Source organism: Talpa europaea, assembly GCF_964194135.1.
Source record: "Talpa europaea genome assembly, chromosome: 6".
NCBI classification, from domain to species: domain Eukaryota; kingdom Metazoa; phylum Chordata; class Mammalia; order Eulipotyphla; family Talpidae; genus Talpa; species Talpa europaea.
In genome coordinates this window covers 73695824-73711438 of record NC_140072.1, presented here as the reverse complement: position 1 = coordinate 73711438, position 15615 = coordinate 73695824, and the positions used below count along the sequence as shown (strand labels likewise).

General features: G+C 38.5%; 1 protein-coding gene across 1 annotated transcript in view; it reads right to left on the bottom strand.

Annotated features, from left to right (window-relative positions):
* Positions 1–15615, bottom strand: part of MPHOSPH8 (M-phase phosphoprotein 8) — a gene marked incomplete at its 3' end in the record, with an annotated part of 47518 nt that overhangs the window by 17010 nt on the left and 14893 nt on the right. The window contains exons 2-5 of the mRNA XM_084235419.1: positions 13575–13730; positions 4354–5202; positions 3289–3388; positions 1596–1853 (exon numbers count right to left, since the gene is read on the bottom strand). Of these exons, the coding sequence (XP_084091545.1) occupies positions 1596–1853; positions 3289–3388; positions 4354–5202; positions 13575–13730 (1363 nt within the window). The remainder of the gene's footprint in view (positions 1–1595; positions 1854–3288; positions 3389–4353; positions 5203–13574; positions 13731–15615) is intronic.

Sequence of the window (15615 nt, the reverse complement as noted above, 5' to 3'; positions counted from 1 at the left end):
GTATGGAATATAAAGGTAACAATAAAATATATCCTTGTATTGTTTGATTTAAAAGAAATGCTTCCCAAGTTTTACCATTCCAAAAGTTATTTGAAAAGGTTTCATTTTCTTCATTGACTGAAAAAGCTCTTTTATTCAGTTTGCTAAGTTTTTTTTTTTTTTTTAATCAGGAATACTACTGAATCAATTTCTCTTTGTTTATTGAATTCTTAAGGGACACTCAATTTGGTAACAGGTTATTTTTTTAAAAACCCAGCTATCAACTTACTCAATTTCCTAATGTTTTGCTTGGAAGTTTACCTGTTCATGAGTGAAGTTGGCTTATCATTTTCTTTTCACATAGTTTTCTTTTGATTTTGATATTAAAGGTATAAAGAGCTCACAGAATGCGTTAGTATTCTTTGTCTCTATTTAAGAAGACTTTTTATAAGTGTGGTAAACCTGTGCATATAAAACCATGAATGCCTGGTATTAATTCTATAAAGCTGTTTAACATTACTACTTCACATTCTTTAATAGCCATAAGACTATTAAAATCTATGTATTTTTTTCTTTGGTAAGTTTTGTTAAATGCTATTTTTTCATTTCATTCAGTTTTCAAACACATCCCAAGAAATTGTTTATAGAATGTTTCTGTCTTTTTAATGTGGGCATGTATTATGTCTCTGTTTTCACTGGAAATGTTATCCCTTTAAGCCTTCATTCTTTTCCCTTAACCAATGTATCAGCAGCTTGTCAAATTTTATCAGACTTTTCAGTGAACAAACTACTGGCTTTACTGATACTCCTGGCTGTATCTGTTTTTTACTGGTTGGTAACCCAACAGCAGTTATACTCTTTGGACAATGTACTTCCAGCCCCATGCCTACTATTCCAAGAAATATCCCAGTGTTTTATAAGTTCAGCAATGTATCAAAAAATACATTTGATCTAGTACACATAGGCTTTTTGGAATAACAGGGCCATCCAGACTACTTAGCCTGCCATATATTCTAAAATAATCAATTCCCTTTAATGGATTCTCAAGATCTGCAAATCACACAAAACTTTATCAGATTAATCTCTTTATTCTGACCTATCTAACCTCTTTTGTCCTTGTTATAAACAGATATTGTTTATTACTACTGCTCACAGCCATTGCACTCTATATTCCAACATGATCCTATGCTCCTTCTCAGCTAATTCCAATATCCTCAAGACAGCATTTATGAAATATCTTTAGTGTCATTTACTACAAGATTAGAAAAGGACAAATAAGTACCTATTTAATAATTAATCTTCTGAAAGAAATTAATAAAATATACAAAGAGGCTACTTAACAAGAGTAGTTAAGGGAGAGAACAAATATCTTTGTAACTTCTAAATGTGCTGAGCATATTCTAAGGACTCAAAATATTTGCTTGAATGATTTAGAAATTACAGTATGACGTAAGTTTTTAATACAAAGTCATTTATTCAGGAGATTCAAATAAAATCCTCTACTTCTTTATTTTCTTATCAGAATTACAATGAAAGAATTACAATGAAAGAGAAGAATAAAAGCAATTTTTCACTACCCTCAAATAATTTTGCAAACTGATTACAAACATACTCACCAGAATTTTCATCCACTTGGCATACACTGTCTAGAACCTCTTGATCCCCTTCTGCAGCTATATATGCCCAGGTATCAGTTTCTTCTCTTATATTTTTCCTTTCTTTAAGTGACTGCTTGTTTTCCTTCGTTTTTTGATCTTCTGTCACCTTACAGTCTAGAGGTGTTTCTTCTCTTTTCCGATTAGTCTCAGGAAAATCAGTTTTTTCTTCTGGAGTTAATTTAAATAAATCGAACGCATTTCTAATTTCTTTCAATGCTAGTGAGAGAATAAAGTCAATGGTCAATATGAAGCACAAATTTCTATTGTAATCAAAAGAAAATATGGCCCACTTTTGACCAAAATTTGTCTTGGTTATTAAGAAGGGTCACATTTACTATCAAAACCACATTTACTGGGCTTCTCCGGTGGCGCAGCGGTTGAGCGCTGGGTTGCGAAGCTGCCCACAGCCTCTGCAGCGCCTGTTCAATCCCCAGCCGCCAGGCGAGGGTCCCACATGGCGCAAAGACCTCTCCTGCTGCGCCCGCTGCTCCCCTCAGCAGTGTATTTCATCAGTCTGCCTGTTCTGTTCCCTGCTCTGGCTCTGGTGAATTCTCTCACCCTCCCGTGCTTCTAACTGTACCCAGTGCTTGTATAAATAAATCTTAAAACAAAAAACAAAAAAACCACATTTACTATCAAAGCTGTTTAAACTAATTCTCCTATTGGCTGCTCCACATTTACACGGAAAGGGTGTCCAAAGTTAAAGATTAATCCAACATTCTGAACTACTCCCAGCTGTGACCTACGGAAGTGATGAACCACACAATAATCCAGTCTTGACACCCACAACAGTACACGAAGCTGTCCATATACTTAAAGTGGTCTGTGGTGGTGAGTGGCAGAATGGAAGTTGACCAGCACACTAACTGTGTACTTTGTAAAGCTGTATCCAATGTCTGTAAAAAAAAAAACCCCTGGCATTTAAATAAAGACAGAAGTGGAAATATTGAAAAGCATTATTAGATCTGACATAGTAACTTCAAAAAAGTGTAGAACTTGGGCCTCCCCGGTGGCGCAGCGGTTGAGCGCTGGGTTGCGAAGCTGCCCGCGGCCTCTGTGGCGCCGGTTCGATCCCCGGCTGCTCCCTGGCCACCGGAGGAGGGTCCCACATGGCGTGCAGACCTCTCCTGCCACCCGCTGCTCCCCTCAGCAGTGTACTTCGGTCCTTCTGCCTGCTCTGCTCCCAGCTCTGGCTCTGGTGAATTCTCTCACCCTCCCGTGCTTCTGACTGTACCCAGTGCATGTATAAACAAACAAATAAACAAGAAATAAAATACATGCCTCTTAAAAAAAAAAAAAAAAAAGAGTAGAACAGAAAAAAATTATGAAGAACTCTATAATAAAATCTGGAAACATAGCTTATAAGTTTTATTAGCAGGGGACAGTAAAAACCAAATTCCCAGTGAATATCTTTATAAGTGGAATAGATTGCTTAGAACTATACATTCATAGTAAAAATGTACATGAAACTGACATGAAGAACACTAGGAGGAAGAAAACAGATACAGAAACCGGTACAGTCTTTAGTCACTTTATGTATGATCCATCAAAATAACAACTGTTCCTTCCTTGATTCCATTATCACAGTAAATTAAATTCTTTCTGCAAAGATGGCAATGTTTAATGGTAAAATGTTAGTATTCACACTCACTCTTTAATCCCTTTTGTTCTTTACGGCCTTTTTCTTCCTTGTTGAAATCAAGCCTTTTCTGGTATTTTTCTTTGGGTTCATGTTTTTTGGTCTCTTTCTCCTGAAAAGAGACATATATAAGATCCAAAACAAAAACAGATAACATGCTGATAGAGAACATCTGAAAACTGGAAAGTAGTTTCCTAATATCTAACTACCTCTGTGTACACTAACTAGCACAATCTCTTTTCATATAAACTGCTTCCTTAAATAAGACTATCCTCTCAATTAATTTTAAAAATACCAATTTCAATACCCAATACCAGTTTCCTTTTAAGAATTGCAAGAATTTTTTTATTAAAAATAAAGAAAATTTTAAAAAATCACCTAGTCCTACTAACTAAATATGACTATAATCTCCCTCTGTAATTCTGAATAATTAATATTTCAATAAATTAACTGTTTTTAAACCTTTGACAAATATTACATATCTGAATACTTTAATAATGTGAAAGTTATATAAAAATTTGAAAAATTATTAAAATAATTTTTGTAACAAAAGGATAAACTATTAAACTTATTTCATGATAATTAAAAGATTTACCATATTAGTACATTCTACATGCCATTATTTGGTTAAAAGTGGCATTTTCTTAAGGAAACAGGGAGAAGTATTAGGTAGGATGTAAAAAGCTGATAAGCTAGTTGGTGAAGTTGTAAGCACTACTACACAATGCAACATAACCACCTGAGTAGCTCTAAACAACACTTCTTGATTTTCATTTACAAGTTAGCCCTCACTTCAATGTATCCTTACTCAACAAGAAACCAATTCTGAAGACAGAGAAAAGCTGGGAAGGTACAAAACTAGATAATTTTCACCATTTATAATACCCTATGATTAGTCACATATTAAATAACTGCTTAATGACAGAGAAACTAGTCTTAGTTTGTTTCATAATTTCTTCATTATTTGTAAAACATCTTGACCACTCACAGGAATACTGGCTTGATCTGAACAATTCTGTGGTCACTAAGAGTCTAACCACTGAACTTAATCAAAGTCTGCCTCTCCCTAGTACTCACCTCCCCGGCGGAGTCAGTGGACCCTGTGCCTCTCTCCCCCACAGCCACTCTTGAACTCCTGGGTGCTTGGGCAGATGCAGAAGGTGGCTTATCTAACTCTGCAGTACTTTTGCCTTTGTCTTGGTTCCTTTGCTTTTTATGTATATTTTTCTTATCTAAGAAAAGATTCTTGTTTTCTGGCATCTTGCTCTCTTTAAATTCCTCAGTCTTTCTCAGTTTCTTTTTTTTCCTCTTTGCTTTGACATCACTATCCTCATCAGCACTCAAGGAGCTTTCAATTTGTTTATCAACAGCAGTAGCTTGTAAGACATCTTGCCCTGCTTTTTCCCTCACACTTTTAATCTTAAGTTTCTCTTCTCCATTGTCAGAATATAAATCTTCATTGTCATCTTCTTGAAAGGGGGAGTCATTAAGTACACTTGATTCAGACTCCAACTGAGAATCAACACATTTCTCTTTTTTTGTTTTTCTGTTTTCTTTGGAATCTTCCCTCATTTTAGTCTTTAAATCTCTTATTTCCCCCCTTTTAACTTTCTTTAATTCCCTAGTTTCTTTCATTTCATCTTTTTTGGGTTTTTTGGGTTCCTTTAATTCTTCTTTGGCTTCCAGAATTCTTTTCTTTGTTCTTAAATCAAAAGCTAAATTTTCAAAGGAGCTCTCCAGTTCTGCTTTGGATTTATCTTTTAGTTTCCCAGTCTTTGATTTTTTCTTTTTCAGATCATCTGGACTTTTCTCTTCTCTATACCTTAATTTTTTCTTTTTCTTCTTTGGGGATGCATCTTCTTTTGTCTCACTTTGCTGATCGCTATCAGAATTTGCCTCAAATATGTCATTGTTTAAGGATAATCTCTAGAAAATATAAAAAAGATTTAAAAACTCATTAATACAGTCATTTTAAAAATTTTGAAAAGTAGTACTAGGGAAATTTGGCAGAAAATTTTTATCAAGCAGTTTCTCAGCTTCTTAATATTACTTACCTAAACTGAAGTTGTAAAATACTATATATCTATTTTAGCAAACAGTCTTGGAGGTGAAGATAAGCATCAATTTTGAAGAAAGCAGATAAACATTGACAGAGGGACAGAAAATGTCCGTGCTTCCGTAGGTCAAAAAGTAACAATAAGTCTTATGTATGGTTGTTCATGATTTCAACTTCAAAATTTTCTAAAGCACTAAGAAGTAATTTGTACAGACCTTCTTGTTTTCCAATAAAGTAACTATCAATCTAAACAAAGGTCTCTTTGAAGACTGTGGATCCCAGAATGTACTTAAACTTGTTTGAATTACATATGGAAGAAGCAAGACTCACAAAAATCTTGCATCCTCTGGTTTTACTTATAGGAGGAATATAGGGGAACCAAATAAGAGCTCAGAGAAAAAAAATTAACAATTAAAAAAAAAAAAACAGGCAACTATAAATCAGAGACATTCTGCAGGTGAGCGGGAGTGAGAGGGATCAAAACAAGGGTGGGAAGAGTGTATGGGACTATGGTGATGGTGCATGGACGACTTGGTGGTGAGAATTCTATGGGGACTACACCTGAGGAAAAAAAGCAAACTTTGTACAAAAATAAACAATGATGTAAAGTATATATAAATTATAATTTAAAAAAATCTTGTATCAACTGAAAAATCTGAAATAGTTCCTATAATAAAGGAGGCTGCTCAGGAATCATAAAGTTAAAAATTGTCCTATCTTCTTCTTGTGGCTTCTAAAATTTCAGGAAAAGCAATTACACGTACATTTAAGTAAAATGAGACAGACCAAGAAAACAGAGTGACTATCCAATAAAATAATAAAAGCCTGTCCAAAAAGACATCTAATTACAAAACTAGAAAAATCACAAAATTTGGAGGTATGAGGCAAAAAAGCCAAGGAAATGCAGATTAGTCTTGATCTCTAGCGACTAATGTTTTATACCAGATGGCAATGGAATAACATATTAAGATATTAAAAAATATGAGGTGTGGGAGCCAAGAAATTTATTAAATCCAGTCAAGCTGGATTTAAGTAAAACTTTAAAGCCAACAAATTGTCATAAAATACAAGAAATCTGGGAATTTTATTCTCATAAGACCTTCTACCATAGAGGTGATTCTACAGCCAGAGCAGAACATCAGAATGCAGGAGGGCTTGCCAAAACACAGGTGGCTAGTCCCCAAGTAGACCGTAGTAAAACAAAGCCAAAACCCCCTGAGAGAAAAATGAAGACCACAGCACACACCAGGGGCAATTGTCGTAAGAAAGACCACAGGGAAAAAACGGGAAGTGGGGCCTCACTGGTGGTGCAGGGCTTAAAGACAGTGCTATCAAGCTATTAGCAGCCACTGCAGCACAAGATCAGCCAGGGAGCAACCCATATGGCACAGCAGACCTCTCCTGTCTTGCCTGCTGCTCTCCTCAGCAGTGTATTTCAGTAGGTCTGCCTGTTCTGCTCCCCCTCTCTCTGGTGAATCCTCTCACCCCCCACACCTCTGGCCTGTACCCCAGTTCTTATATGCATAAATAAATCTATCTTAAAAAAAAAAAAAAGAAAAATGTTAAGTGAATTCTGTTCAGTGACACTGCGGTAGCACAACACATAAGAGAGGGGGGCAGCTGCTGTGCAGAGTCCCTACAGTGGTTGACTAAGATACAACAGGCCAACTGCACTGTATAAGGTGGTGCTTGAGTTGACTCTCAAGATGGAGGATGCACAACTGGAGACCTGCAGGGGTTGGGGGTTCAGAGTGAGGATTTCTGGTTTGAGCTGGACATTCTCAATACAGAACTGCTGATCCTGAATGGGGATAGAGAAGAGGAGCGCCTATGTCTATCACAACTATACTTACTTCTGATAAAATAACTTCCAATTATGATGGGTGAAAAAAAGAGATGGACATTATATTATGACTAAGGGTCTAATACAACAGGAAGAAATAATACTCATAAATACATAGCCAAATGATGGAACATAAAGATACCTTAAGACAATAATAGAATTAGAGATTGACAATACCACAATATTAGGGAACTTTAATACAATAGGTCAACAAAACAATGAATAAACAAGGAAACAATACTTACATGAGGAGCTAAACAAAATGGAATATTTTCAAGCAAAGACTGTATGTTGGGACACAAGTCAACTGTCAATAAAACTACAAAAACTGAAATTATTCCTCTATCTTTGACAATAATGCCAGAAAACCAGAAATTAACTACAAGAAAAACAATGAATATATGGAGTCTAAAAAACAAGCTGCAAAAGTGGATTCAGGGGGAAAATAATCAATACAGCTCCATTATTAAGAAAGAAAAATCCCAAATAAACAACCTATTATCACACCTAAAGCTACTTGAAAAAAGTAGAACAATCAAGATGCAAAGTGAGCAGAAGGAAGGAAATAATAAAAACAAGTCTGGAAATACATGAAAGATATCAAAAAGAATATACAAAAGAATCAATGAAACTATGAGTTGGATTAGTTGGAGGACTGGGGAAAGAAGATGGCAGAATGAAGACACAGGTTCATGTCCTCTTCACTCCAGTGCAGCAGAACAAAGCCAGTAACTCCTGAGGGTAAGACAGAGGACTGCAGTGTACACTGGGACCAATACCTCTCCCACATGCTAACTACCAGTCACCAGCCAGCAACTTTGAGAGTGAGAACCAGATCCAACACCCATTACCAGTAAAAGAACCCAGATTCAACACCCATTACCAGCAAAAGAACCCAGCCTCCAGCAGGCAGCGAAGGGAACCTGCCATTCCAGCCCCCCTGCCACCAGTCAGAAGAGCTTTATCTGCCAGCTTTGTAAGCTGGGCCTCCCTTGGCTTCCAGTTACCAGCTATAAAAGTCCAGCCTTCAACTCTTAGCTTTGTGAACCAAGAGACAGGTGGGTCCTGGCCTACAGCTGTCAGCCATCAAGAGTCCAGTGACCAGCCACCAGCCTCATGAGCTAGAGCAGGGTTCTCCTCAATTTCCAGCTACCAGCTGAATAGGCCTGGCCTCCAGCTAAGATGACCCTACCAATCCTACCTTCCAGTCACCAGCTGTGTGAGCCTAGTTGCCAGCGAGGGAGCCAAGGACCAGGCTGGAAAAATTCCATTCACCACAACCTTTCTCTTCACAGGTGTGTAAGCCATGAGACCCAGAGTCTCCAATAAACTGAGCACCTGCAGTCTGGGTCCTACTTACTGTCCCTCCCTTTCTGTTTTTCCCATGTTTCCAAGTCAGCTTTCCAGCAAGAAGGTCACTTGTGTTTGATGATCAAGAGTTGAACTGGTGGGTGGAAGAACAGGTGCATCTGAAACATGGATTGTGGGTGCCCAGCTGTGCACCCATGAGATGTTTCTGATAATGTCCCTAATAATGCTGATGGAGGAAAGAATAGAAAACCTAAAGGAGACATCACAAGACTAAAACCTGACTCACACAAGGAAGTGGGGGCAGAAGGGGATTAATGTAACCATTAACCTAGCTATAGAAATCAAGATCCTTAGGCCCCAGTCTTTTTTTTTTTTCTTTTTTTCTTTTTAGATTTATTTATTTATTTATACAAGCACTGGGTACAGTCAGAAGCGAGGGAGGGTGAGAGAATTCACCAGAGCCAGAGTGGGGAGCAGAGCAGGCAGAAGGACCGAAGTACACTGCTGAGGGGAGCAGCGGGCGGCAGGAGAGGTATGCGCGCCATGTGGGACCCTCCTCCAGTGGCCGGGGAGCAGCCGGGGATTGAACCACCGCCGCAGAGGCTGCAGGCAGCTTCGCAACCCATTAACCGCTGCGCCACCGGGGAGGCCCAAGGCTCCAGTGTCTTATCACAAGGCATAAGGCCCAAGCAGATACCAGGTGGTGCAGGGAGTGTCCAGAGCACAGAACTGAGGGTAAAGATACAGAGATTTGGCCCTCCTGGAATCTCAGGTCCCTTTCATATTCTCACGGTTATCCAAAATCAGCAGCAAACAGGCCACTCCACAAAGGAGTGAGCCCCTCCCAAAGAGAAAAGGACTATATCAGTGCAGTTTCTGCACTGGTTCGGGGCAGCAGTCGGTCTGCCCACCTGTGACTATGCTATGCAGGTGCTTCTTTTCACCAACTCTCTCCCTATGTAGGGCACCAGCCTTCCTGCCTGCCTGTGACTTGTACTATGCCAGGACTTCTCTTCACTGACCTCCTTCAGCAGATCTCCTCAAGGCTGCTCCCCTGCAACCATGCGGGCCTCTCTCAGCAAACCTGTCCTTCTCAGGGCAGCCCTTTCTGCCTGCTTGTGTCTATGCAAGTGTCTTTCATTCTTCTGTCCCCTTTTCCTAACAAACTTGCTCTTAAAATACAACTAACATCTCTCTCTCGAGAAGAAACTCACCTGGGAAATGCGCCGTGTGCCTCTGAAAGGGGAGCTCTGGTGAAACCTTTCTCAGAGTGAACCCAATGACCCAAACTCCAAAAACCCCAGCAGTGCCAGAGAGACTCACATTGATTAGATTTTGGCCAGAGGTTGGAGAATGCTGAAAGGGCCCTGATCTGCCAGGCTTCCTTAGCTTGAACCTCAGCTTTGCAAAGAGACACCCTAGATCCCAGTTAACTGAATGCATGAGTTAGCTCAATCTTACTGTAATTACCTACTCAATAAAATAAAATGCTGAAGGCTTATAAATGTACAACATGCAGACCTTTTTCAAACCCCAATTAAATCAAACCAACAGAAAGATGTTTTGTTTTGAAATGACTGGAAAACTGAACACAATACCAGATATTAGGAGATAATAAATCTAGAATTATTTTGTGCATGACAATAATAATGGTTATGTTTTAACAATTCCTTTTATCTACTGGAGTATTTCAGGATGAAGAGCGATGACATCTAGAATTCAAAATATTCCAGCAAGTAAAAAGGGAGTGGGGGAAGACAGAAGAATAGCAAAGTATCAATAGTTATTGAAACTACTTGAAGAAATAGCCTCACAGTGATGTTCTATCCATTTTTCTATGTTCAAATTTTCCTTAAAAGTCTGTAAAAATCATCTTCCTGAAACAGAAATCTGAACATATGACTTCCCTCACATTTTTGCTGATTTTTCTGGTGCCCAAACAGTCCAGTTCAAACCCAACTGCAAACAAATTTCTTCTTAATCTGTCACATCCTTGGTTCCCTGCAAATGGTCAGGTTCTATACTTTCCCCAAGCCTGAGGGTTTGTACTCTTATCTTTGTACATGTCCCCTCCTTTGGATCCCCCAAAATACACTACTTAACTAAAGTGAATCCTCTGTAATATGACTTCTATGCTAGCTACTGCATGAAACAAATTAATTCTCTAATTCTGAAAACCCTAAATTATATAAACTCTTCCTCCAGAAGAGTTTCCAAGCTTTGTAACTTTAAAACTGAGCCTCTATACCAACCAGTTGTCGCCTCACTGCTAGAACAATCTGTACCTTCCCTATTGTATGTTTTGCCCATCATCTACCAGTGCTTCCTGCTGTTTGGTGGCTGTTACAGTTGTCACCACAACTGGGTGGCAGTCAAGGAGTTGCAACAACTCTAGAAAAGTAAAGCATAAGCACAGCAAAAGAATTTTGGGGGAAAGTCTCTAATTTGAACTCACACTGTAGAGAGTTTCTTTTACAAAAATTTAAAAGTTCAGAGTACTTTGCTTCAATTTAAAAGCCATACTTATTAAAGGCGGTGTAAATTTAAAAATTGGTGGGTCTCCCTGGTGGCGCAAGGTTTAAGTCTCAGCACTATGAAGCTATCAGCAGCCACTGCAGCAGGAGTTCAGTCCCCGGCCAGGGAGCTGCATCCACATGGAGCAGCAGACCTCTCCTGTCTTGCCTGATGCTCCCCTCAACAATGTATTTCAGTAGATCTGCCTGTTCTGTTCCCCACTCTGTCTCTGATGAATCCTCTCATCCTCCCTCCCCTGCACCTCTGGCCTCCACCCCAGCTCTTGTGTGTGTAAATAAATAAAATAAATCTTAAAAACAAAAACTAAAACAAAAACAACCTGGTAATTCCATTCCTATTACATGGATTTCCAGCTATAGCCCAAAATTTACAATAGTGATTTTGAGTGCAGCTGCCTAGCTCTGTCATTACTAATAAGTGGACTTGAACTAGTTACTTAGCTTAGCTAAACACCAGTTTCTAATCTTATTCCATATAAAGTGCTAACTATTATAATCATAATAGCTAGTAAACAGGAGATGCTTCTATCATTGTTATTATTACACTGTTAACAACCACTACACATGGTCATGAGTGGATCCTAAATACTGTTTTCGCCATTTATTTATATATTTTTTTAAGATTTATTTATTTATTTATACAAGCACTGGGTACAGTCAGAAGTGTGGGAGGGCGAGAGGATTCACCAGAGCCAGAGCGGGGAGCAGGACAGACAGACTGACAAAATACACTGCTAAGGGGAGCAGCGGGTGCAGCAGGAGAGGTCTGCGCACCATGCGGGACCCTCGCCAGCAGCCAGGGATTTTACTGGCTCTGCAGAGGCTGCAGGCAGCCTCGCAGCCCAGCATTCAACCACTGCGCCACCGGGGAGGCCCTGTTCTGGCCATTTACAAAATTTAAGTGTTTTTTAAAATGTGACTGAAATGGAAATTCTAAGGAAAGGTGGGAGAAATATTCAGTTTTTAAAAACTTCAATAAGTAAAAATCTGTTTCTTACGAGAAAAACTCACTATATGAGAAATTTTCACTATTTCATTCTAAATTCAAAAATCTCTACTAGTATTCTAAAAAAAAAAAAAAAGACAATTATTTCTACTATAAAAGAAGACTCTAAGGGTAAAAGCAAGAATTAGAGTTGAATTAGAGTTGGTTCAATACAAACAGAATTTATAAATGAAATATACCTGGAAAAACAAAGTGGAAAATTCTTACAAGATTCACAAATAAAGTCAACTCAATTACTTGTGAATAAGAGAATCAAGGATAAAACAATTAACAACTCTATAGAAGAAAGCCTTTTTTAAAAAGAATTATTACTTTACTGCAAGTAATAATTCTTAATTTTATTTATTTTGCCTAAAAGAACTGGGTGTACACCAAAGGTGTATAGGGTGAGAGGATTCACCAGAGACAGAATGGGGAGCAGAATAAACAGATCTACTGAAATATCCTGCTAAGGCTCCTTAAGAGGAACAGTGGGCGAGACAGAAGAGGTCTGCTGCTCCCTGGTTAGCTCCCTGGCTGCGGCTGAACTCAGGCCATTGTGGTGGCAGTGCTGAGACTTAACCTGTAGGCTACCAGGGAGGCCAAGAAGAAAAACCTTAAATCAAAGTTTCATCAAACTTTTACACATTAGTTTTATAATATCCCATTCTAGCCCACTATCAAATCTTTTCCCAAACTGTTAGTATGTTTGACTTATCTGAGGTTCCCTATGTCTGTATTCTTAACTCAGCCTCAGGAAGAGCCACTAAAAAGCAATAGGTAGCTAAAATTGAAGTGGGAACAGAAGAAAAAACAGTAGTCCCAAATAATCAGACCTGTGGATGATGTTGAAATGTATTATAAAATGAACTACAGATTGTTTCAACTTTAATAAGCAGCAAAATGAGACAGAGGGAATATGTCAAAAATGCAGATTAAATATAAAAGCATGCCCTGTATCTCTTAGAACTAACATTGTGAGTAGCACAAAAATATTCTTGGGGTATACAAAAGTAAGATGCTCACATCAGGGACCAACAAAAAGTTCTGTCATGACTTTTATTCCCCTCCACTGTCATTTATTCTTTTTTTTTTTTTTTTTAAGATTTATTTATTTATACAAGCACTGGGTACAGTCAGAAGCGCGGGAGGGTGAGAGAATTCACCAGAGCCAGAGCGGGGAGCAGAGCAGGCAGAAGGACCGAAGTACACTGCTGAGGGGAACAGTGGGTGGCAGGAGAGGTCTGCGCGCCATGCGGGACCCTCCTCTGGTGGCCGGGGAGCAGCCGGGGATCGAACCCAGCGCTCAACCGCTGCACCATCGGGGAGGCCCCATTGTCATTTATTCTTAATGGAAAATATTATTAACCAAGTCTAAACTTAATAGGTTAGCTACAGAAAGAAGAGTTTGTGAAAAACAAATGAAAGCATTCTGTGAGACTCAAATACTTATACACAATTTACAATAAGAATATTGTATAATTATAATTTGCAAATTCTCTACTGTACATATTAATATTTATGAATTTATGGCAACTGTAATTTTAAAAATATGATAAAACATAATACCTGAATATCTTTCTTGACTGGCTTAGCTTTGTTTTCTGTCATTTTGTTCCTAAACTCGAGAAGAACTTCTTTGCAGTCCTCCAGATGAACCTCGGGTTCCCAGGTGTCATCGTCTGCTGTGTATCCTTTCCATCGAACTTTGTAAAGGATTTTACCATGCTATATAAATTTAAAACAGGAAAAGTACATTAATAACTTGATTGCATTTCCAAAGACATAAAAAAGCTGAAAATACATATGCAAACTTAAAAACTGCTTGTAAATGGAAATTAGTATCTTTATAATATGTTAATCTCCTTAAGCAAGTGATTTAAGATAAAAAAGCATTACTGATTTATTTTTCATGAATTTAACATTGGTCTCTTTTCTGATTACATAGGTAATTGCATAATCTTTGCAAATTAGTGAAAAACAGGAAAAAACAAGTAAAAGTCAACCAGATATCTGATAACCATCCAATCTACTGTGTTTATCAGTTACACTTACAAATATATATTTAATGTAGATTCGTAAAACCAATGGGATAATACTGTCATTTTTCTCTTGCCTTTTCACTTATATCAAATACTTCTTGTTTTAATACTTTTCAAACCATGATTTTTAGTGACTGAAGATTATTTCATCATATAAAATACAATAAAATTTCTTTTTTTGTTAACCAAAGGTTATTTTGATAGTTTCCTAATCTGTTTTCATAAAGCCATAATATATCTGCATATCTGATTAAATTCCCAAGAGAGATCAATGAAGTCAAATAATACAGCCATTTAAAAACTGTTAAAATACACTGTCAAATGGATTCCACCAAAGATGCTCCAATTTGCACTTTCACCACAAACAAGAGCCCATCTCTCTGTATCAGCAAACTACATTGCATCTCTCTATACTGCAAACTACAGCAAGGCCTGCCTCCTATTTTTGCTCAACCCGTGAACTATGAATGGTTTTACATTTTTTTTTTTTATAGAGGCATGTTTATTTATTTATTTGTTTGTTTGTTTTGTTATACATGCACTGGGTACAGTCAGAAGCACGGGAGGGTGAGAGAATTCACCAGAGCCAGAGCGGAGAACAGAGCAGGCAGAAGGAGTCTGCGCACCATGTGGGACCCTCCTCCGGTGGCCGGGGAGCAGCCGGGGATTGAACTGGTGCCGCTGAGGCTGCGGGCAGCTTCGCAACCCAGCGCTCAACCGCTGCGCCACCGGGGAGGCCCTGGTTTTACATTTTTAAGTGGTTCAAAACAAACAAAAGAATTGCATTTATATCAAGTGCCTTACAAATGTATCACGCATTGCCAAAATCCCTGCATTTATTAGCAACATAGCCCCCATGAAGCACCACTACTCTTTTTTTTTTTTAAAAAAGATTTATTTATTTATACAAGCACTGGCAACAGTCAGAAGCACGGGAGGGTCAGAGAATTTACCAGAGCCAGAGCGGGGAGCAGAGCAGGCAGAGTGACAAAATACACTGGTGAGGGGAGCAGCGGGTGCAGCAGGAGAGATCTGTGTGCCATGTGGGACCTTCGCTGGCAGCCGGGGATCAAACTGGCGCTGCAAAGGCTGCAGGCAGCTTCGCAGCCCAGTACTCAACCGCTGCACCACGGGAAGGCCCAACTACTCATTTTATAAATGAGGGAACAAAAGCCTCCACACAGATTAGAGAACTAATGAAAATAACACAGTCCTTCAGCTGAACTTCAAAATCAGGGCCTGGGTTCTTAAACTGCTCCCACATAATAAAAGTTACCCAACACCGTGAGGGCAGTAGGAACAAGTGGCAAAGGCAGAGAGATACAGGTAACACATCTCTAGTGAGTTTCCAAAAGGGAATACCACTATTTGAGAGAAGGGAGAATTTTTAAGAAAATGGAGCCACATTTCTACCATGACAGGAAACTCTAACTTTGAACACCAATTTTGCCCCTTAATCCCACAAAGTCTAAGATATTTACTATTTGGTGATTTATAAAATATGGCCAACACTTAGCAGAGTTAATGTCAAATCATTTACATTTTTTCTTTTAAAATTATCTGTTATG